This window comes from Ammospiza caudacuta, chromosome 5, assembly GCF_027887145.1.
Source record: "Ammospiza caudacuta isolate bAmmCau1 chromosome 5, bAmmCau1.pri, whole genome shotgun sequence".
NCBI classification, from domain to species: domain Eukaryota; kingdom Metazoa; phylum Chordata; class Aves; order Passeriformes; family Passerellidae; genus Ammospiza; species Ammospiza caudacuta.
In genome coordinates, this window is record NC_080597.1 from 7,963,551 (window position 1) to 7,988,403 (window position 24,853).

At 43.5% G+C, this 24,853-nt stretch overlaps 1 protein-coding gene across 3 annotated transcripts in view; it reads left to right on the forward strand.

The window, feature by feature from the left end:
* ETV6 (ETS variant transcription factor 6) overlaps positions 1 to 24,853 on the forward strand; it is a 121,173-nt gene that overhangs the window by 32,538 nt on the left and 63,782 nt on the right. Inside the window, exon 2 of one of the 3 annotated variants that reach the window (XM_058804972.1) lies at positions 9,812 to 9,938. The exons of 1 other annotated variant lie outside the window; for it this stretch is intronic. In XM_058804972.1, coding sequence (XP_058660955.1) covers positions 9,812 to 9,938 — 127 coding nt within the window. The remainder of the gene's footprint in view (positions 1 to 9,811; positions 9,939 to 24,853) is intronic. One more of the 3 variants, XM_058804973.1, reaches the window with a different exon arrangement.

The following is a 24,853-nucleotide window of genomic DNA, read 5'->3' on the forward strand; positions in this document are numbered from 1 at the left end:
CTGGCTTAGTTCCCAAGCTTCTCGCTTGTGTAGTGAGGCAATATTTGCAGGTCAGAGGCAGCCTTATGGTAAGGGTGGAGTGGCTCTCACTGCAGTGTCCATTCAGAGGTGAACCAGCAATGCTTGGTTGTGAAAACAAGCCAAAGATAACCAGAGTGAAAACTTCAGCACTTCTCTTCTGCCAGAAACAACATCATAACCAATGCTTCAGGATTATGAGCTAAAACAAAATAATAATTTGAGGAAGAACAAAAAGCGATGCAGAGGTTGAAAGGAGCAATTAAAACAATTGGGGATCTTAATGAACAGGAAAAACTGTGGCAGAAGGAGAGCAGCTAAACTGAGATTTGTCACAGGGCTTGACACACCTATGGACCTCAGCATTTATCCCACTGTCCTGTTGGCACAACCAAGGCAGTGAGGGCTGTGGTAGTGCCACAAGTTGTTTTGGAGAGTCACAGCAGGTCTGGGAACAGGCAAACTCGGGTCCTCACTGTTTCTCTTCAAACCTCTTGTGTGGAGCTTGTTTTATCCTGGCATCTGCCACCCAGCCCTGTGCAGCGCCCCTGTACAGGAGCTGATCCACTTCGTGTTATGCTGAGTGCTGGGAGTGCCCCTGGAATTTCCAGAGTGAAGGAATAAGGTCTGTGTGGGGTGTACCCTGTCACATGGACAGGTCATACCTGGAAGGCATCTCTTGTTTTCAGAGCAGTTGGGAAAGGATTGCTAATAGCTCTCCTTACGCAACACAATATTCACCTGCTTAGTTAATTACTTATTAGCTCCAGGCAGGGACATGGCAGATTTGTTAATAGCAATGGGCAAATCATTAGAGTGTGCAGCATTAATGGAAGAGAAAGCATTTAATAAAGAGCCATCACTTGACCCTGTCATTGTCCATGCAATATAGACCATATTGTTGAATTCAGGCTCTGCTCTTTGCCTGTCATCTACCACTTCTTAGAGGTGGTAGGTGTCTTGCTCAGGAACTTCAGCTTCTCTTAAAACACACATGAAAGCACATCTACTCTTTTGGATCAGATATGCAGTACCATGACCAGCTGTTTCTCTACAAATATGTTTAAAAACTCCCCTAAAAGTTCTGCCAATCCTGATGGTCCTGTGCTGGAAGGACCATGTTTTATAGGAAATAAAAGATTTTACTGTGCCTCACACTACCCCCACGTGGTTTGTTTTCTTTTTCTAAGTAATATTTTGGTGTCTGATGATCAGCAAAAAGTTCAGTTTCTTCTACTTTGCATTCTCATACTATTAGACTGCTGACTCTCCAGACCTTACAAAAGCTGTTAAATAGCTTGTTTAAAAAAAAAGTCCATTTTTTAATAGGCTGACCTGCTGCAGATTTTGTTTCTTTTTTATGTAACTTAGCTTCTTTCAGTGGTCTCCCAATGCATTGTTATGTTTTGATTACAGCTTCTTACTAGCTTATCCTTCTGCAATATGTTTTCTCTGTTTGTATTTCCTTTTGGATGTTGGGCTGTATCTGTCCTTTGTTCTGTCCAGCTCAGTGGTCCCTGTATTCCTTCCTTACAAGCTGAATTGTTGGACTCTTGTTAAACTTGCCTGTCTTGCATACATAGGGGTGGGTGTGTGTATGATGCAGAATGAAGAGCCTGCAAATGTGCAGGATGCAGTATTCTATTCTAACATTCTGAAATCCTACCAGCTGTTTTTTATATACTCTCCTTTGTCAGCTAGAGCTTCCTTTTCTAGTCACACTGATCTTAATGTTGCTCATATTGAAGTAGTTGGAGTAGGTGAAAGCATAGGGGGAGAGGAAGATTGTAATTTGATGTTTCTTCCATATCCAGTTTCTGTACAGTAGTCAAGGTCAGTGCAGGTATGGCCCTTTCTAGGAACTGCCTTTGCATTTAATGTGTTGGGAGTTAAATAATCTGAATCTTTGTGATATTTTATAGTGGCAGTCATCCATGATCCCTTGTTTTTGGACTAGCTTACTAAGGCAGTCTTTGAGAATGGGTATTTTATTTGGCTGTCTTCTCTTGTTGAGGATTCTGTTTAGTTTTACTCAAGTAGATCTGCCCATTTTTTCACCAGCAGCCCTTATTTTAGCTGTCCTATTCCCAGGCTGGCCTAGATTCTCTCTGGAAAATTGTTTTTACCTACTTAGAGGTGTTTTGGAACAAGGGGATGTGGCACACTTCCCTGCCATGCTGTGTGTGCTGGGTTACTGTGGCACTGCTTGAATCTTCAGGATTACAAACTGTAAGGTGCAGCATTAGACCTTGGCATGGCACTCCCAGGTTTCTCTGGGCATTTGGCATGTCCTTCTTCATGGAAAGTCTGCCAGAAGCCTGAAGTGTGGAGAAATGCTGTGGTGGGAATGCAGGGGTGCTGTGTATTCCAATGTAAGTAAGCTTAAGTTACAGAGAGACTGAGGCCCATATGTGGATTTTACTTCCACCAGTGTAAATCTGGACAAGAAACACTGTTTAAAAATAAATAAATAAATAAAATTCACTGAAGAATTTTGCAGGTACAGATGGGAGCAGGATCCAGCTGTGTATTGGGACCAAGAAGAGCAATTTCTTATATTTGTAAGTGGTATTTTCAAAATGTGTATTTCAGGATGTTGCAGCTCTACAGGAATTCTGTTTCCATCAGTGACTGAGGGTTAAAAGAAGCTGAGACTTTTATGTGAATTACTCTCCCATGATTTTTTCACTACTTAACTGATGGGCAGTTAGATATCCCAGGACAGTGAATAAGTTGACCTGGTCTGTGTGACAGTTCTGACCTGTGATTTGTGCTATGTAAATATTTGATATCCTGTTTTGTGAAGGACCCTGTTCACAGTAACTCTGGCTTCAGTGGAAATGTTCAGAAGGCAATGCTCAGCCATGGTAGGAAGATCAGAAATGCTGATTGTCCTTGGATGTGTGTTTGAGTGCACAGTAACATTGCAACTGTGACAGCTCAGTAATGCAACCAAGTACAAACACTTGTGCCATGCCAGCCCTGGGATGCAGAAGAGGAGCTTTCCCATAACTCATGAGAGGGCAGCTCCCTGTACACCATGTTTCCCCTTAGTCTGCCCATCTCAGTTTCATGGCCTGCAGGAGCCTTGCCCTGAAATGAGCACATGACAGCAGCAAGAGTGTGCAGGGTGTCAATTCCCACGCACGCAGGCAGGCTTGTACAACCACCATGTGTGACAGAGATGAGGCTTCCCAGCCCTGCCTCTTTTGGAAAAGAGAGCACAAAAAGTGCACTGAAATATCCCTGACGTGCAGCTAAGCCTGGAAAGTTCTTTGCTCTTGCCTTCCTTGCTTCCCTGCTGCTTACTCACTGGCCACAGTACTTCAAAGCCTCATGTGGGATTTTTTTTCCCTAGCTATACAATTAACTGTCTCTCTTGAGCCTTCTGTGGTGCTTTTTGTGGCGTGAGTGTACCAACAAATCATGGTATAGATGCCAAAGGGACCCTATGGGTTGCAGTAGTGGCCCAGCTTTTTCCATGCCCTGCTTAAACACAGGTCAGCAGCAAGTTCTGCAGAGGAGCTTTGCAGTGACAACCCCAGGATGCAAATTTTGGAGTTACATGTTGAAAAGGGCTGGGGGCAGATGGTTTCCTAATGTCAGGCAGTTGGATCCATGGCTGACTTCTGCCTTGAAGTAGTAGGTCAGGGGGCCAAGTTCCAGCTTTGCTGCCTCTCCTTGGAGCCTCGCTGCAAGGGTGGGTGCATAGATAAGGCTTTACCCCTGTTTGGGCTATGATGATTCTGCTTCCAAACTCTGAACCAGAATCTGCCTCTTGTGTATTTTCTGCTGCCTAACTGTGATATCTGCAGATGAAATTCTTTATTATAAATATAAATGATTGATCCTTTGATGAACTGTACTGAGCTTTTTGCATTAGTTTTATCTTCTAGTTTTACCTGATACTATCTGCACATAACCTGTTCTATGCTCTATTCCCCCATATTAGCAGCAAAAAAATACTTTTTAAGCGTGTGGTTAAGCTAGTTTTTTGCTGCTTTGATACTTGCTAATTTGAAATATTTTGGAGTGCTTGTACAATAATGCAGCTGTATCATGGCATTTCCAATGACAGCACTGATCTCCTCAAGCTGCCTTTTCATGGCACTCAAGTGCATTGGTATTGCTGTCTGTACAATTTTAATTTAATTAGGACAGTGGCTGTAATCACTATGGGAGAAGCATGAACTTCCCCAGTGTCTCTTTTCCCCTTCCCTTTGCGATGAACCATTGCACCACTGTGTTTGTTTTTTATTTGCTTGAGTAAGGACTGAGGCATGAGAGGAGAGCCATCACCTGCCCCTGTGCAGGGAGGACAGGCTGGAAGGAGGAGCCAGGGAGGAACTGAACTTCACAAAATTGCTGAGGTTACTGACATAATCTCTGCTTTCTGCCCAGGAAACGAGATGTTAATCTTTCCCAGTGCTGCTTTGCTTAAGGTCCATTCCAGAGAGCTGTGTTTGTTTTAATTTCTCTAATTACTGATGGTGTGCTGATTAGGCTGCTATAGATTTGACGTGAATTGCTGTATTAATGGGATCAGAAATTAGGAGATGTCTGCCATGGAAATTAAGAAGACGACAGCAGCTGGGGGAGGGGAGGGGAGTGGAGAGTTGAATTCATCCCCTGCTACTGCAGAGCTCCAGTTGGTTCATTTTGGGGTCTGAGCCTTTGTCCGTGGCAGAGGTTGGAGTATGCAAACTCTAACACTGACCAAGGTCCCCAGATGTGCCATTCAGTCCATCAGAGGCTCTGATTCCTTCCTGCTCCCTAAGTTAGACCATGGAACTCCTCTCACAGTGGTCTCTGGACTTTCATATCCAGCTGTGGTACTGCACTCAAACCACTGGTGAACAGTGCATCTGTCTTCCTTCCCTTTCCTCTTCTCCTCACTTGCTTCTCTAAGGATTGATTTGCTTGAATCTCTGGCTGATTTTCTCTGTGGCTGGTTTGCTGTCATTGTCCTGCTGGGTGCCCAGATGTTCAGGGCCTTCTGAATTTTTCCTGCAAACACATCATTTTCCCCCAACCACCCTTATCTTTAAGGCCCTTTTTCCCCCCTCTGCTTTGCTTGAGCCACCTACTCTTGTGAGGATCCACAGTGGGAAAACCAGACCCTCCCAGGCTGCCCCTGGCTCCTGGTCCCTTGGTCTGGCTTTCCATTTCATGGCACAGGAACACAGCACCCTGGGACACAAATGTGTGTCAGCTTTCACTCTCAATTCCTTTCTCCCTGTGTGGTATCATTATGTGCAGTACAGGAGAAAGCTTTTATTCAGTGATTAAGGTCAGCTGCCTTTTCTGTCCAGCACAAGGTATTTGCAGACCACATTGCCTGTTTTGGTTTCCTGAAAACTGCTGCATAGGTATTGCATTTCTTTGCTTTATCAATTTTAAAAAGTAGTTTTACTATGCCACCTATCCAGCTACTGAAATAATCATGTCAGTGGGACAACGTAAGAGCATGCTTAGCAGACTTTCTTGCGTGTTTTATTTTCATTTCTACAAAAACATGTATATTCTTTGTGCCTGCCATATGAGTGAACTTAGTAAAAGGACAGAAAGACTATTAGATTGCAAGGCTGTTGCATTGGAGTTTAGAAGGGTGCAATTCTATCAAAAGCTTGAAGCTGTTTTTATTTGCAGCCTCCCTCATCCTCAACTGCTAGACTTCTTTTCAATTTAATTTTGATACTTTGATTTTTTAATTAATATTTTTATTTTAGCAGTATGAATTATTTGTGTTCATGACAGAGAAAATTCTGTTCAGGTAGTTTTTGTCAGTAAAGGATGTACCCCAATTCTTCAGACTGAAATCAGTGTGTCCTTTGATGGCTTTGGGAGTGCAGTCAGCTGTTAGATACATGCCTACTACATAGTCACAGTCAGTGCAGCTTTTCATTTACACAGGATGGCTTTACCTGTGGCATTCTCAGCAGCTGAATATTTAGTAAAGAGAAAGAACCCATATGTTCTCTTGATTTTTGGCCATGTGTTTCAGCCTGTCCCTGCTCAGTTGGGCAGGTGAAAGCATGTCCTGCTCAATGCAGACCTGGCTGCTTGTCCAGGTGGCCCCGTTGGAGCAGCAGCCACCAGAGTAAACCCCAGGGAGGGCTTTCCATGAAAACTGACTCAGTGTAGCTCCCCAATTACTGTAAGCAACGTGAAATTTCATGGTGAAACTTTCTTGACCCCTTTGAGCTGAAGAAACTGATCAAAAATGATGACAGCAAGCAATATGCCTTCTGTTTTAGTCACCTCTTTGTGGCTACTGGCAAAATGCTCAGGAGTTGCTATTTTGAAATTTCTTAGCTGGTAATTCTTTGGGGCTGAGCGTTTGGTCCCTTGTAGGTTTAGGTGTTTATAGAGTCCCCTGGCAGGTGGTGAATAAGGAATGTGGTAGTACCAAGCTCTTTCTTAGCACTCATCGCCAAAAATCTCACAGGACCACATCAAATGTGTATTGATTTGGTTTTTTTACCAGTACATTAAGCTGCAGCAAGGCTGTTTGCTCAGGAACACGCAAGGTTCATGCAGGTTCTACCAGCACTACCTATCCTTCCTCCCAAGCTGTGGCTTGAACAAGCCTACCATTCTTGGCCTTAATACAAAGGGAAATACTAAACTTGACTAGTTAGGAAATGCTTTCAATAAAAAAATTCCTAGTGGCAGAGTATCTGCTTGCATAACCTTAGAAGCATGAGACACCAGCCATGTTTTAGTTTGGTGGGTTCTACAGAGAGAAGCACTGGGCAGTCCTGGAGTTGTGGGGATTAATGCAGTCCCTTCTCAGTGGTGTGAGCACAGGAGGTGCCTCCTGGAAACGTGACTCCAGAAAGCCTCAGAGAGCCTGGAGGAGCACATGTGACCTTGTGCATGGACTGTGCAGGCTGAGCACTGCCTGTGGCTGAGCACTGAGCACCAGGCTGTAGAACTGGACTGGTGCTCGCAGTTCTGCTGCCAGCCACGTTGCTGCCCCATGCTGGAAACAGGGATTAAGCTCATTTTTTCCACAAGCCCAGTGTCTTGACCTCCCTGTGCCATTACCATTCCACACCTTTTGGAAATCTGTCCAGAGCAGCTCTTTCAGCATGCAATTGTTAAATGTATTGCCCTTGAGAGGCACATGCTGTCCTTTTTCAAGACAGCTTAACTCTGAAATTACTCAGCTCATTTGAGCTGTGCTCTTGCTGTAACTCAGGTTGTCTGTGTGTCTAATGAAAAGGAGGACTTACCTAATGTCTGTAAATTGCTTTGATATTTAGGCTAAAGGTGCTGACAGAAAAATGCAGGATTAGCAAGAGAGGGCATTTCAAAGGCACTAATAGGAATTGGATAGCTAACTCCCCTTGCTGCCTTGTAAAATGCCTTCTGCCAATAGTAATTCACACAGTACTGTGGATATCCAAGATGTGTGGGAAAAGTAACTGCAGTTCCATATCTTGTTTGGTTTTGGCTGTCCTGTCCTTATGAATACTAGGAAACAATGAATCAAATACATTTGTTTAAAACAGTAAACCTCAATGAAACTGCCATGGTATAAATGAAGTTGTGGTATGCCTTTAGGAGATTGATCAGTAAAGGCAGCACATACTGGAAGCATAATGCCTTGGTTTGATACAGCATCTCCTGGGTCTTGAGGGAAATGGATGGGTTCTGGATTTAATTTCATTCTCCACCTGCTCTTGGGCAGTGAGGAGACCCTTTGAAGCCACTTTGTCTTTGCAGTGGTGATTCAGTGAGCATGCAGTGTGACCTGAGCTTGGACTGTATCCTGCATTCTTCAGGAGGGAGGAAAAGGACTTTGGGTCTCCCACCTATCCCCCAGTGCCCATTAACAGAGGCAGTATCTGTGTGGCTGTGTTTCAGAGAGTTTCTCTTTTTATTAATGTCTCCATGAACACAGTGAGCAGCTGCAGTGTGGTTCGATATTTGTGCTGTGGATGGCAGCAGGAAATGCTGGGAAGTGCCAGGTGTCCCTGCCCTCCAGGGATGCTGTGCACCAGGGGCAGGGGTGATGTGCAGATGGGCACAGAGAGCCACCCCTCTGCAACAGGAAGCACAGAGTCAGCCACTTTGGGTCAGGGAGGGAGTTGGGGAAGCTGAAAAATCAAATAATGCCTTGTAGCTCCACAGGTGCATCTTTCATTGCATCACAGTGACCATCCCTGTTTGGTAACTGCACAAAACTGAATTCATGCTGGCTAATGGGTTGCCGTTGCCTGGCCAGTGATGAGTAGAAAGAAGCTGAGTTTGTGGGAGACAGGAACATAAGATTGAACAATTTCTCTTTAAAAAGTACTGAGCTGACAGACATAGGGGCCATACTTGCAGAAATAACAAAGTGATGGTGGAGTGAAACAAGCTTGTCTTCTCGCTCTGTCTAAACCTGTAATAGTGTGTTCTCCACATGCTGCCAGTCTTCTCTGCCATGTGGTTATAGGCTGTTGTGGTGGCACTCCTGATGTTGAGGGTAAACTTCTGGTTCTGCCTGAGCTTCTGACCAGCAAACAGCACCTTGCAAAGAGAATGAATTGGGCTTGCTTTGAAGCAGTGGCTGCACGACTTTCTAGGTGTTCCCTTTATTTTTGGATGTCACCTAATCTGCCTGCAGAGGGTTTTGCAAACCTCTCCTTCCCTTTGGTGGCAAGGGTGCTTACATTACATTCTGCAGGTGCCTCTATCAGCCTCAGTCTATTTTCCTGTCTCATGGCTGTGATAATGCTGTGGTTTGTCATGGTAGCAATTACCTTCTCTTGGTTCAGCACCAAATTTGTGTTTTCCGTTTGCCGGAGATCAAGGTCAGGGTGAGAGCCTGCACTCGTACTGTCCTGCAATCAGAAATTACCTCCTCCTGCTTCTGTGTGTGCAGGGATGTAAATCCATTCTTGCACTGGTGTGTCAGTGTTCTGGAGAATAACGTGCATTACCTTCCAGGAAGCATATAATAATAGCTTTTTTGTTTCTATAAAATTGTGGCTATGTTTATTTACAAAAGGTATATTTTATACTATGATTGGAGGCTTAGAATATGGAAGAATTTTCCCTTCAGATAACGTGAAGTTTCAGTCTTAGATTTCTCGTCAGGCACTTTCCTAGGTAAGAACCTAATTGTGACAGTTATGAAACTAATACAACATTCACAAGTTGCTCTTTAGCTCAATTTGACTGTACTTGGTTGCAAGTTAAACTACTTCAAAGAAGGTAATAGTAACTTGCTTAGCAAAAACAAGAGTACTACGTTACTTGATGGTAAATAGAGTAGTCTGGTGATGTGTTTTTCTGCAGCAATGACAAAAGTTACTGATTAATGTCTTTAAAATGGTAGGAAGGGGTATAGTGCTAAACACTTAGCTTGTTCAGATCATGACTGATTTGTTAACATAAGATTAAGTGGTTTTGGCACTTCAGTGGTACTCACACATGTATCATGGACTTGCTGTCAGATTTCCACTGACAAAAGCCCTCGGAGTCTCCCCTCTTGCATGTCACTTCCCCGTTCCTCCCTTGGCAAATTTCTGAGAAGGCCCTTGGAAATTTCGTGGCTCTCTTGAAAAGTAATCCTGCCACTCTAAAAGGTTCTTAGTCCCTTCTCAGCACTGGCTGCGAGTGTTCTGTGTGTGCTGTGGGGCTCCCTGGGCAGCTGGTGCACCACTAGTGCACATCACCAGGCACACACTTCCTTCCTTCCACCCACGTCCACCTCCTCTGCCATGGTTTCATACCTCTGTTCCAAAGTTCACGTTGTCGTCTCTCTTTCTCTCCCTCCCCCCCCACTTTCTTTTAACAGCAGGAAAGAATTTCGTACACACCTCCCGCGAGCCCGGAACCAAATTACACCTCGTCACCACTACATGTCCCGGTGCACCAGGCCATCAGGATGGAGGACGACACCTTCAGAGTGCCAGCACACCTGCGTGAGTGTCAGCACCAGGCTGCTTAAGCTCTTACACTGAGGAGGGGGTGGGACAGGGTGAGGAGTTGCTTCTGGTTTTATGGAAGAGAGCAGGGAAGTCCCTGGCTTTATACTTTTTTTGTTGTTTTAATAAGCTTTAGCTGGTTTGGTTTTCCTGGCTGTTGTTTTTAACTGAAGAAAATGATTCTTAAATACAGCATGCTGAATCTCCCCTCCCATCTCCTGCAGTCCTTGTCAAGCATTTGGGCTGTTTTTTGTGACAGGCACAAATGTGGGGCGTTTGTTCTGACAGGAAGTGCTGTGTTTCCTTCCACTTTATTGGAATGGCTCGGTTACGTTCTGCAGCACAAGGTCAGAGTTTCACCAGCTGTGGCAAGTGGAAGCTGTTTGTGCTGTGGCTATTTTCAGGTTCTGAGGGGTCTCCAATACTTGTGATGCCCAGGCTCTCTAGTGTAGAGCATGGTTGCTGCCAGAGGCAGTGGGAAAGGAGGAGGAGTGAGCTTAGCTGTGCACAAAAGGATGCTGCAAAGGAGGAAGGACATATCACTGACATTGGAACAAAAACTGGAGCTGAGGGCAAGATCAGAGCCAGGTACTTCCTTGCTGAGGTGATTTAATGTTTGACAAAGAGGAAAGGCCAAGGACTATTGGCCAGTCAGAGGTGAGTTAGGAGGGTGACAAGAAGAGTGGAATTTTCCTTTTTGGAGGGAAGCAGTTCTGATGGAAATAAAGATGTTTTAAGTAAACTTTTTTCAGGTGTTACATTCCTGGGGTACTTAAGCCACAATGAACAAAAGGGCCAGGAGCAAACAAAACTTTGTGCTTTGCCCTCTGACAAACGGGTTTGGGATTTTACGGGGGGAAGAGGGGGAAGTCCGTGTTTGTCACAAGACACCGTCATTGCTGTCTTCCACACAGACTCCTTTTCTGGATGCAGACTGTGTTTAAAGCATTTCTCTCATCCTATGCTCGCTCCCTTGCTGGCCATGAGTTACTCTGCCCCAAGGTCACTGGTTCCCATGCTGTGTCACATGTCCTGTGTGGCCCAGTTCTCTGTGCTTCCTGGTGGGAATGGGAGCTGCTGCTGCTGCAGTGTTTCTGACTGTGCCTGGTCCCTGCCTGGGCATCCATGAGCTCCCAGGCCTGGCTGCACCTGTGTGTGGCTGCTCAGCTGTTCCCCTGCCTGAGGAGGACTTGGCTGCCACACTCACAGGGCATTTCTGTGCTTTACCCAAAGCAGGCACAAAAAAACCAACACAGAAGCAGTTTTTCTCCAGCAGTTCTTTTCCATACTGGCACTGTTAATCCCCAGATCTTGTGGGTTTTTTCCTCATTGCATGTTTACTTCTGCTGTGGGAGCCACTGTGTGTCCACTGCACAGCCAGGATCACAGCTGGGTTTCCAGTTATTACTGCCCTCCCCACTGTGTCTGGCAGATGCAGAAGGCAGGGAGGCAGAGACTCCTGATGCTGACAGTGGTGGTACAAGCTGTACCTGCTTCCTTCCCATCCAGCCAGCGTGCTGGATAGTGTTGGATTTATGCAGCTTCCTCTCGGTGAAGACTTCTCTCACAGTATTTTTAGAATGTGATCCAACCTTTCACCTTGACTCTTGTTTTGGTTTTTCTGTTCTTTTGGTTGGCACATTTTTAAACTTGCAAGGCTTCTTTCCTTTCAGTATTTCCACACCAGTCTGACTTGTTGCAGTGTAAAAGCACAGATGATTAATCATGAAATATCTGTGAAATAGCCTTCCATAAAGTTAGTGTCTGAGGTCATAAACAACATGAACACATTTACATAGCCTTACTAATTGTCGTCAGTGGCAGTGTAGTATTTTGTAGCTCGGTATGCAGTCAGTATTGACACAAAACACTTGTCAATTAACAGACCACCCAAACACTGTTAAAACCACTCATAGCTTCATAGCTAGGCCAGGAGCAGACATTGTGAATTTCTCAAACAATCTCTGTTGATTTATAATCTCTATATCTCTTGTTACAAAACTTCATGCAGTAACTGCTGTGTTTAGGTCCAGCAACTGAGCTACAGCATGTGCAGAAAGATTTCTGCTCTTCATGTAAAAAACTTAAATGATGAGGAGGATATAAGGTCTCTAGATGTTCTTTTAATGCTTAATTATCTCCTTATTTGCTTTTTTTTAAGTGTCCTATTTATAGTTTGAATTAGTCAGCTTCAGTTTCCAACTATTAGATCTCATTATCGCCTTTCCTGCTAAATATTGTCAAAAGACTCCTCCTGATATAGGTGCTTTTAGGTTGTCACTTCTTAACCTTTTCTTGGCTAAACCGTAGAGGAAGGAGAGGTTCTTAAGGCTATCAGTCTTCCTGTTAAGCTTTCAGATTTCAAATTCTGTTTATATCACCTCTGTGAACCGATTGCCACTTCAGACATCCTTCTTAAAGTGAAGACAACAGACATGAAGATGATATTCCAGTAGTCTTGCTAATACTGTGTATAGAAATAACTCAGTTCCTTTTGGATTTCGTGTCATGAGGTTTTAAGAGGTATTAATATAGGGTTTTTCAGTTCCTGCATGGACTCCTCTCATTTATTTTTTGTTTATTTGTTTATTTTTAGAGTTGTGTCTGAGGTACATCTTTGATCTTAAATCCAAACTGCCTCAGAAGTCAGGCAAAGTAACTAATTTCTAATTCAGGCTGTGTGTAAAGGTTGGGTTTAGATTTGCAAAGTCCAAGGATTTTTTAGGTCTGAGTTTTTGTTATGTTCCATCCCTACAGTTGTTTTTGTTGATGGGAGATGTGGTCAATTCCTCCACTCACACACACAGATCCAATGCAAAGGTTGTCAGGCCTGCTCTCCTCCTCTTTCCAGGACATTCTGATGGTTCAGTCCCACCCCACACATCTTCATCTACCTGTGCCATAGGTGCAGGTGACCCAAGGGCAGACCTAGAAACAAATGTTTCACATGGAACACGTAGAGCACTCTCTGGATTCAGGCAGTTTTATGCCTTCTGATAAGAAATGTCACTGTTTCTAATGTTCCAGATCACTCTGAGAGCACCAGGCAAAAGTATCAGAACAATAAGTAAAGCAGTTTCCTTTGGTGTGATAAATTATTTCTCATTGCTTAGTGAGCAAATGAGCCTCGGGTAGGCTGTGCTGATTTCATCCATAATACAGAAACTGCCCAGGTATTGTGATACTGAAAAATTTAGAAATAGGTGGAAGTCTTCTGGAACTATTTACAAACCCTTTATCTATGGGGAAACACTCCATTTTGCCACAGAGAAGGTTAGTGGGGTTGTGTGGTGAGGGTCTGTGTTTTTTAAAATTTCATTTTATTCTTTGTCTCATCTGGTAAAATGTTATTAGCACCTTATTTTATGCTATGGCCTTGTAATAAGCAGCTCTTCGAACTGGATAGAGGATACAGCATGTAAGAAATGGATATTACAACCTTTTTTTTCTGTTTATTAATATGCTTTGAATTATGGAGAAAACAGCTTTTTTTCCCTTTTTGTAATACACAAGTTTAAAATAAGGTGCTTTGCTTGCTAAAACAGCAACTGTAAATGTGTGCTATGAGCTTCATGGTTTTCTTTTGTTTCCCTCAATATAAAACTTTTTCAAAAAGAGAGACAGAAGAAATCCCAGTGCTGAGAAAGGATTTGTTGCATGCTCTGGTCCTGTGCAACATCATTCCCCCTTGCATGCTTATGTTGATTTGTACAGATTGATATTTATCTCTGAAGGGCATCTTCTCTTGGGAACATGTGTGTGTTTGTTTAGGGAGAGTGATCTCATGGGCAGAGATTTCAGAGTTTTCTCTTGATACAAACATAAAAACAAGTTCATTTATTCTTCTGAACTAATTACTCTTCTCTCCTTAATGTTGGCATCCTTCACATGCCTGCAGCCCATTGTCATAGTAAGACACTCTGCACACTTTTCTGTGCACACAAAGCAATTCTTCTTGGCAAAACTAATTTTTCTTGCTGTTGCCTTTTTTGTGAACCCCCAGCAGTCTGCACTGATGTCCAGAGTGCAGTGATACACTTGAGATGTCACAGTACATGCATCTCCTCATAGCGGGGAGAACTTTTACTTGGGGGCTGCAGTGTTGTCTTGGCTCCACTCACTTTGGGGTGTAGTGGTGGTAGGGAAAGCTAAAGAACTGTTTGTAAAATCATCTGAGTGCTTTTTGTTTCAAGTGTAGGCTTGGGTTCTGGCCTTTGGTTTTCCAGTGTGTGATAGGTTCCAGGTCACAGCTGATTTGGATAAAATTCATAGAATGCAGGCCTGATCACATACACCTAGTGAGATCAATTTTTTATTTTGGTATCTCTCTGTCCTGTGTTATTATGGTCTGTTTACTTCCCTCATTAAGGACAGAAAGGAAATTTGTTTAGTTTTCTGCAAAGATTATATTGAAGGCCTTTACATTTTTAGTGAGTATTTCATAGGAATCTTTTTGCATGGCTATTTGTATTATTATTTGATACTCTGATTTGGTGAGAACTAGTCCAGTGCTTCTGTGTTGGTTTGGCATCTTTGTGACCTTGGCTGTACCAAATAGTGCAATAAAGTTCTGTGTGGGCATGAGTAGTAGGGTAGTTGAACAGGTAGTTGGGCAGTTTCTTTAAACTAAGGCATTTATTAGACCTGAAGGCAGTTTGTTGCCAGTTTCTTTCTTCTGATCATGCATTGTTGCTTATATGTATCATTTGTGTTTTAAGGGCACTAGTTTTCTTTTTTTTTTTTTCTTATTAAAGGAATGCAGGAAACAATTAAGAGAAGGTGGAGGAAACAACAACACCCGGGATTGCCAGGGATTCATTTTTTTCTGTATAGTGTCTATTAATTATGCTACTCCTTTTATTAATCCTTTGGCACCTGTTAATTATTCTACAATTTTGGCTAGCAGCTGGAAAGCCACTTTGAAGCATTAAGCATATTGTTGTTTAGTTACTAGAATATGCAATGCACTGAACTGAAAGTATGCAGTGAGATGGGAAAAAAAGCCCTTTACCCTAAGCCACATTTAGAGCAGCAAGCAATGAAAATATTTGCTTTGGAAGGATCTTTGTGGAACAAAACTGACTGACGCACATACAGGGAAAATAAAATAAAAGCTTCATATGACAAAGGGACTGGGAGAGGTGGCCAGAATGTCAAATTAGTGGCTGAGACTAATCCTGGTCCTGCTGAAATGAGTGGTTAAATTCCCACTGATTTTCGTGGGAGCTGGGCTGGCCTCTTTCTCAAATTATTGGCTTCTCCTGGACCTCTCCTTGCTCTTCTCTGACATTATGGCCACTAAAGCCTTGCTCTTCCCTCTTGCTGCCCTTGCCTTTTCTCCTAAGCTGCTTTTCACCTTACATGTAACCAGTACCAAGCCATGACAAAAAAAGAAAAAAATTAAGCCTGGCAACGGCACTGCTTGCTAACACCTTATTGCAGTATTTAATCTTGATGTTACATCTTTGTCTTCTGCCATGGGCTACTCTTGCACATTTTATTGTGAGCTATTTGGAGAGGGTCCATCCAGCAGTGCCTCCTGGTCTTTCAGTTTGTAACTGTTAATAATCTGCTGGCAGGCTGAGTGGAGTGTGGAAATCCCAGCCAGCCATCCTGTCAGCCTCAGAACCCCTTGCTTTGGTTAACCCCAGCAAAGCTCCTTCAGGACTCTGAGCTGTGCCCAGTTGTTGGGCAAACAGGATGCAGAGCATGCCTGGGGAGGCACTGATTGTGCCTGTGACCTAAGGCAGGCTGTTCCACAGGCACCCTCTGGGGCTCACCTGAACTGAACTCACCTGCTCCACCCTGCATCCCAGGGGCTTTACTGGGAATCTCAGGCCAGCCTCAAAGAGATCCTCCAAACAGGGAAGCGCAGTCTGAGTCACTCCTGTGCCATGGCTGGGGAGGACATTGAGATGTTTGAGTGCATCCAGAGGGGGCAGTGAGGCTGGAGAGGGGCTGGGAACACAAACCCTGTGAGGAACCACTGAGGGAGCTGGGGGTGTCCAGCCTGGAGAAAAGGAGACTCAGGGGTGCCCTTATCACTCTCCACAACTCCTGAAAGGTGGCTGCACTCAGGTGGGGTTGGGCTCTTTCTCCAGGCAGCACTGACAGAGCCATAGGACACAGTCTCAGTCTGCATCAAGGGAAATACAGGTTGGATATTAGGAAAAGTTTTTCACACAAAGAGTGATGAAGTTCTGGAATGGCCTGCCTGGGGAGGTGGTGGAGTCACCATCCCTGGGTGTGTTTAAAACAGACTGGATGTAGCACCGGATTCCAGGGTTTAGTTGAGATGTCAGGGCTGTGTTGGACTCAATGATCTTGAAGGTCTCTTCCAACCCAGTTATTCTGTGAATATGGATGCTAATGTTTTATATGGACTGTGTTGCACTGGGAAGGGTGAAACACCATTACTCATTCTGCTGGGAAAACTGTGGTTTTTGGATCATGAAGATTCTGCTTTGCATTTTTCTGGCATGGTCTTTGTTCATAACCTGTAGGAAACTAACCCCCTTGTCACTGGCTTTGCACTGGGGTGACACAGGGCCCCTTCACTTAGCACTTTTGCAAACAGCTGGTGAGTTTAACCCTAAATCTGTTCACTCCTTACTGCTGCCTGGTGGCTATGGCAGAAGCATCTGGGTCAACTGTGAAAACACTTGTAAAGGAAGCTCACTTGCTGTGAGCTGCTTTCTGCTCCCTGAGAGATTCTAGAATCAAGTGGTTTATTTTTCCCAGTGTGCCTGGTTGTTGCCCTGAGTTAGCAGCAGTTTCCTGCTCTGACCATTCCCAGTGGAAGCGTGGGGAGGGGTAAGAGCCTTCCTGCCTCAGTGGGAACCTGCAAAGCAGTCCTGATGTGGGAGGTCAGAGAGACCTGTGCTTCAGGATCTGGAAGGCTGGCAGTGTGGGTGGGAGTCCCAGTGGTGCTGAGCCAGTCTTTTACCCTTTTGGAGAGCTTTACTGGAGGGTTTTAAATCTCCAAAATACACATTCCCCTCTATTCAGAGGGGAAAGGAAGCCATGTCACTTTAATATGGGATTCAGGCTTGATCCCTTGTGGAATTCCCCTGGAAAGTGTGGAGAGGAATAAGAAGCAGAAGCAGCAGGACATTTATGGTATTGCTGGGTTTGAAGCATTTTTAGCTTTGTCTTAAAGGGACATTGTCACGATCAGTGTACCTAAAATTAGCTTGCTTTTCTCTTTCCATCCCAAATGTCTGTTTGATTTTTCGTTTGTATTATGTTTTAAGTGCTTCTATGCTCTTTTTTAAAAATTATTTTTGTAAGAAGTAAAATGAATGCAAAGAATGCAGCGTTCATAAACAGCCGTACAAGCAGAGAGAACACAGAAGAGAAACTGCGTGTAAGCCATGACTAACAACTCCACAATAAGAAACCATTGTGTGGTGAGAGCCTTGCAGCAAAACACAAGTGTGGTAAAAAACCCTGCAGAAGCAGCATAGCATCATGATCTTTTAGCAGAGATGAGCTGCTGCCTCTTGGGAGAGAACAGCTCTGTCCAGCACTGAGAGGGACATGCAGTGTCTGAGGAGAAAGCTCCTGTAGCTTTGAGGTCCCAGGAGTTAATGTGGTAGGTCATGTGTGTACACACACAGAAAGAAAAGAATTATTTGATGCCCTTTATGAGAAGCTGGATTTCTTTGTGCTGTACTTTTATGTCTTTCCTCTCTGGTGCTGTCACTCCTTCGGGTGCTTAACAAATGCAGCTTGGTAAAATATCCATTAAATGGGGGTTTATGCCATTTTTAGAACTCCTCATTTTACTGCTGGAGCAGAAGGGCTAAATGATTCTTGAGTTTGTTGTGGACATTTTTGGTGAAATGATTCCATCCAGATTTGGAGGCCCATTCCCAACACCTCAGCCAAGAGCCTCTTTGCAGTATCATTCTCCAGAGGTTCTTGGGAGGGTGGAGCTCTTAATGCATCAGGCATTCCAGCCTTGTGTAATGCTTGTGCACTTTTATGGGATGAATACATTTGAATATGCTCACTTCTCATGTAAAATGTTTTGTGCAGTTCTAGCATGGCCCTATTAATGTAGCAGTGATCCTTGTTCAAGAAGTTATGAGTTAGTTATAGATTTAATAGGCATATGGTTGGTGATGTTGTGAGTTAATAAACAATCACCACTGACTGGCTTTTGAGAGTCAAAGAATTAGGAAACTTGCTTAACTCCAAATCTTTCCTCATGAGCTTTTGTGCATGGAAGTCATACCCCAGGAATAGCCTGAAGCTCCCTGCTTTATTTACTCCATCTGCCTGTCTGGTTTTGATCTCCCTATGCTTTTGTATCCCACTGAAAAAAAAGGGTCTGCTCTGCACAGGCAGCATGGTCAGGTAGCTCTGTGGCAATTATACAGACCAGAAAATGAAAATGTTAAATTATACCATGACAAGTAAAAATTAAATTAATGTCTCCAATGATTAACCAAAATGTTCTTCCTGCCTTTGGAGCCCACAGGAACAGTATGGGCTGTTCTGCAGGCAATGGAGAGTAAGGATAAAGGAAATTTCTTGGTTATGGGGGTTGCTTTGGAGACAGTGGAAGTTTTCCAGTCTTAGAGCTTAGTGAGGGGCTCTTTGTATGTGGAGATTCACTATCCCAAATCCAGAGCTGCTTGTAGCACTGGACCCCACGGGCTGTGAGCACCTGAACTGGTCCTGCAGGAAAGCATTGTTCTCCCCATGTCCTGCATGGCTCCTGCCCTGACCTGGTGCTGTGAGGTGCAGGAGGGTGTGCTACCCCTGTATGGGTTTTTTCCGTCCTGTCTCTAAGGAAGAGTGATAATTTCACTGAATTTTGGACTGTGCACCACTCCTGCCCTGAGGGTGCAGGGGGAACATAGGAGCTGAGCCACAGAAGTTCAGTCAGGAGGGGCTGGGAACTTTACAAACACACACATTTCAGAGTTGGATCCTGTAGCACTGGTAATGAATTTGCACTGTCTCAGCATCCTGATAAAAAGGGTTATTTTCATACTATGTTCTCAGCATTCTCCCTCTTCAAGTTCTCTAGGAGCATTTTTTCTTCATGTTTCCCTCAGGTGTCTTAAAGCTTCTTGTTTGCAGAATAAACATCCCAAAGGGGCTGTGAGCTGGTCAGAGCACTGACATTTTATTTTAAAATGCCCACCAGCAGCAAAAAAAAACCTACAGAATATTTTTGAAGGGAAATTTCCTTTTTGGGTTTTTGTATCCCTGAAAGAATTTCCGATGCAGGCAGATAGTAATTCCCAGCTACGTACTTCCTGATAAGGAAACAGCTCCAATAAAGGCAGCTATAAATAGCTTCCTTTTTATTTTTAAAAAATGTAGGGAGATCTGTTTAGCTTTTACTTCAAACTACTGAAAGAAAAGGACAGTGTACAATAAAAGTCTTAGGTTTGGTACTCATTTGCTTTCCAGATAAGTAAAGTTTTTAATCTGTATTTATAGATTTAATTTTGTAAAGTCTGGATGTCTGTTTATTTCTGTTCATCCTTCTCACAACACTGTAAAAGAACAAAAAACACCTTTTTGTATGGTAAACATAAATTGCATTTTGCCTCTTTCTTGAAGGGAAAGTGTTACCTGCTTTGTGCAGAATTCTTTGTGCTTTTGCTTTATGCCTATATTTCAGAGCTTCTCTATGTGTAGTTTGTTAAGGTGCTTTGTCATCTCAGAATAAGTAGTGTGATCTTCAGCTGTATTTCTTTCACATTTGCTGTGGATAGGCTGTAGCAAATGCATGGTTAGACTGAAATTCCTTTTTTCTAAAAGTAACTTGCTGAGACGATTCCGTGCAGTTAGTTTATAAACCTTCTGAGTTTTCTGCATTATCTTCCCCCTTTTTACAGTTGTTTCATGTATTTTTAATTTCATGCTTTCACTTTGGACTTCTGCTAAAATTTTCCTTTGCCAGTCCTACTTTTTTTTGTTCTTTAAAAAGCAAACACCAAACATGCAGTACCTTCAGAGAAACAAATAATTATTTACCCCCACAAAAATTTACAGAGATGAATAAATTTACTGCAAGAGCTAATGTGAAAATGTCTTTGAAGGTTAGATTTCAAGCTAACTATAGCAGTCATTCAGATTACAGCTGAAAATACATACATGTCCACTGCCTTGAGAGTTGTGTAGAGGATGAGTGCTTTGTAAATCATCTTGAGCAGCACTTGGGCCTTAGTCAGTCCCTGGTTTCTGTGCTGCAGCAGGGAAGGGTGTGTGCAGGCTGGCATGTCCTGCATAGCTCTGATGGATGGGGGTCTCCAGCACAATTGTCACTGGGGGTGTTGGCAGCTGGGTTATCCCCTTTCCCACTTGTTCCTGTCCTGAGTGTTCCCTGGTTTTCCCAGGAGGTGGTGAGGTGGATGTGCTGGGCTGGATGTACAGCCCTGCTTGAGCCATGGCCAAAGCCCCTGCAAGGCCACACTGCCACGTCCTCAGAGAGCTGGGCATCAACGCAACAGAGATGAGGTGGAATAATCCCCCTTTTCCTCCTCCCCCTTTCTCCTTCCAGCCATTTCACGGGATCTTGTGACTTGTGGCCAAGCCCTGCCCGTGCGTGAGGGCCCTCAGCTGCCCTGGGCTGCTCCTCTTGGCCGCTGGCTCACGGCTGGCCCGGAGCCGAGCGATTGCACAAGGGCGCAGCTGGTGGCAGATTCCCCCGTGCCCCTCTGGCTCCTTGTTGGCTGCAGTGACATGGCAGGGCTCAGCACGTGCCCTCCGCTCTTTGCTTTACACTGTCTTCCTCTCTAGGCACCCAGAGGGGTTTTACCTCCCCTCCTGAGCTCCTTTCTTGGCTGCAGCAGCAAGGTTGATCTGTTTGTGTGTGCAGGCCTTGCCACACCTCCCCAACAGGCCCGTGGAACATGCACAATTAATACGGCATTAATTAATTATGGGGAGAACTCACTGCTGGCACAAGAACCAAGGCTTGCAGCTTATAAAGTGAATCCTTTGATGCTGAGCTTTAAAGAACGTTTCTATCAAGTCAAGCCAGCAGATAGATTCTGTGATATTTATACCCTCCCTCTGCAGAGGCTCCAGAGCAAGGGTTTGGCCACCCTGGACACCAGCAGCAGAAGTGGTGGTGCTAAAGGACGAGGGTTCAGAAAGCATACCCAGGGCTTGACCATCAGCAACAAAATTGCACAAGTCCTGGGTGAAAATGTTGGGGTTGAGCCTGCTCAATAGGTGTGAAAAGTGACCTACTGGACTTGAGAAAACAAACAGGAGTTGTCTCACTGTCTCCAGCAGTTCCCACAGTTTTATCTTGAACACGTGTGTGTTTGCGAGTAAATTTGTAAGCTTGTGCTGTGCTTCTACTTGCTTGGCCAGTGTTTGGGGGAAGAGATGAAAGAATGACTGCGCCTGTTTGGTTTGTGCAATACTGAGAATTTCTCCCTTTGTACTTCCTCCTTCTCGGTAGTGCAGAAGGAAGTAGCCCCAGTTCCTGCTGGTCCACAAACCAGTTGCTCATTTCAGTTCTGCCACTTGAGTGGGTCCTTGTGCATTTCCTAGTAGGGGAAATCTCCCTTTATATATATAAGTTCCTCCTTCCTACTCTCTCTTTTGTTCTGATTTCTTCCAAGCAACCTGTCTCCTTCAATTTTTAACTTCTTTGCTGGCTTTCGCTTCCTCTCCATGATTCAGTGAAGGTGTTTTGTCAGAAAAACCCTCTGTACAAAATACTTCTTTGTTCCCTTTTTTGTTTGTTTGTTTGATTGATTTTTTTGTTGTTTTTTTTTTGTTTTTCTGTGTTGTACTTCTTTGTATCTTGCTTCCCTGGAAAGTTCCTTAGTGGTGTTACTACCTCTGGGCTTTTAGCTTCATTACTCTAGGTAGTCATTACTGTGTTGCCGGGTGTGTAATTGTTCAAAGCACCTTGTTCTTTTTATTAGAGGTTTGGTTTCTTTTACTGCTCTTTAAATACTAATAGGCAGTGGTGACAAATGTTGTTATTAAATACATGGGCTTGTCTCATCGCTGCTGTACAGCTTGCTTGGTGGTTTTTTGCTTGTTGAAAGTGAGCATAACCAACTCAGAGGAGTCGTTCTCTACTTCCACTTTATGTTCTCAGGGATGCAGTGTGTGGTGTGGAGTAGTGGTGAACTGGTCACATGCAGTAGGTTTAGTGCAGGATTTGAAGCCTTGGAGCTCAGCAAAATAGAAACAAGGGATAGTACTTAATGTCAGTAAGAGCAAAAACATTATAGATCTTCAATTTTTACACCCCCTCTCAGTTTTAAAATCATGCAGAATGAAAAACAAGCAGAGGAACTGGGAGGGACAGCAGAGGTAGCAGTGCCAGTGAGCTGAGCTGTGTTTGTGATGGGCAGACCTGGAGCAGCTGGGCTGTTAAAGGAGTCAGTATTTGCTGCTGGCCTCCTGCCACACCATTATCAGTGTGTGCAATAGCAATGGCTGAATCTCACAAGGTTTGGCGCTGATTCAGTTCAACAGAACACCCAGAAGTAAATCCAGATGTCTTTTAAATTGGTTGGATCTGTAGTGTTATGGTGAGTTCTCCATAATTATGATTTTCTTGTGAGAGTTCTGGGAGAATATACCTAGTCCCAAATAACCCTCAGAGCACAGCTTCTCACGCATGGCCTTTCTGCTGCTCCATCATTTGCACTGAGAACATGTGTGCACAAAACCTCCACTGGAACTCAGACAAGAGTTAACAATCAAAATTTATTTTAAAGCTGAGAAATTTTGATATTTTATTTTTTTTTAGTCTGACACATGTCTCCATGTGCATGTACATATTTAGATCCTGTGGAAAGGAGGCTTGCTCAAGTACTTAGGTTTTATGCAGAGAGACTGCAACTTTTCCTTTTCCTTTTGAAACTAATTAACACCTAGAATGCATTACAACTATTTCTTTTAGGCAGAGTTGTAAAATTACTGTGTGTGATGAAACAAAAAATGGGTGCAGAAAATGATAGAAGGTGCCTTTTGTGTCACAGGAGTTTGTAAGCAGGCTCAGAATTGCTGTCCTCCCCACATCTCAGCAGCAACCAGCAGACACAAGAGGGTGAGGCTGTGTTTGAGTCCAGAGGCTTAGGTTTGAAGGGGTCTTTCAGTCTGTTTTTACTGGTTCAAGTAGAGTCAGCAGTATATGTGTGAAATCTCCAAGTTGGCTTAAAATTGTAGCTGGGGCTCAGTCAGCTGTTTTTAATGCTTTCTTACTGCATGCACTCCATAGGCCACTTCCTGAGGAGGACTAATATGAAGTCTAATCCACAAATAGTCTTGGCACCAGCTTGGAAGCTGAAATAATCAGAGTATTCTAACCTATTGTGAATAAAGGTAGCTCACCCTGATAATTTTATCCTGAAATTACTTGGCCCCACTCTGAAGCATTTTCACTGCACAGTTCTATAAGTCCATGTAACATCAACAACAGAAAGGCTGTAAAATTATCATTTGCTTTACAAAACATGTCTCTTGGTCAGCTATAAATTACACATAGGCTTTAAATAATTTGAGCATCATGACAGTTGCATTCAATAGATCCTGACAGTTGTCAAGAAGAGCAGGGACATTTTCAGTAGGAATAAAATCAATTTCAGTAGGAATAAAAATTAACTGTTCAGTTAATTTAGTTAATTTCATTCAGAATTGGGATGAAAGTAAACTATTCTTATTTTGATAATTTTTCTCAGCTTTTCATATGGGACCACAGTACAAATCAGTCTCATTCAGAAGGATGTTGTGGTTGTTCAGCAGAAAACAATTACTGATGTGAGTAGGTCATGACTTTTTCATGTGGTTTTACAGTAATACCTATGAATGTCCCTTGACAGTAGATTAAGCAAAAATATTTAAAAATATTCAATATTCAAATATTCAAAAATCCGTCACCAGACTCCAATTTGTATAACAACTGTGCATAGATGCCACAATTTTGCACCAGAATTGTTAGGCAGTTGAAGTTCTGACACAGGCTTGTTAAAGCTCATGAATTCCTAGGGAGGTGTCTTAATGCTTTGTATTTATTCAAACTCTGTCCCACTGTGGGTGTGGTGGTCTCATCCACGTGGTCATTTTTAGAGTGCTAGGGAACTTAGAGCAGACAACTTCCCCAGTCCTCCTGTTCCTAGGAATTGAGAAGGGCAGTAGGACCCTGCAGTTTAAAGAAAAGGTAGTTTTGTAAGTGAATGGGTTTGCAGGGAGAAAGTTATAATGTGGCTATGAAATCATACTTGGTATGGAGAAGGTGACCAGGAAATGATTATTCACAGTTCCTGACAGAACAGCAAATCCAGAGATCCAAGATAAGTCATTGGGCAACATGTCTAAAAGAAACAAGAGTGAGGATGCATCGCTACATGAAAGAAATCATTGCAGGAAGATGTTTGCAGGGCTGAAAGTGTGGATGGATCTCTGAAAGGAACCAGACAGACCTGTGCAGAGGGATTGGCCATGTGGTCAGTAAAGAAACAGCGGCCTGCATGCAACCACAGCTCATGAATTCCTTAAAACACAGATTAACAGAGGCTGAGATATGTAATCTGTATTATAGTAGAGATTGCTTCATGTTTCCTTGTTCCTTTCACTCTTTGCTTATACATCAACTGCTGTAGATGTTTGGGTAGATGGGTTGGGGATCTTTCCTAGTATGGTAATTTTTATATTTTTCCCCATGTCATAACCATCTCCAGTGCTTTGACAGTAGTGTGGATGCCATCCAGGCAGATATATATTCAGTACGCATATGCTACGCCAGAGGGCTCTTTTAGGTGATAACTAACTCATCAGCTAGAGGCCACAGAAAAAAAGTTAAGTGGGGGGATTTGCCTTTAAGCGATTCTGACAAAAGTCTCTTTTACACAACAGCTGACTGGATCGATGAATGTAATGCCAAGGGCAGCAAGAGAGGGGAAAAAAAAGTCATG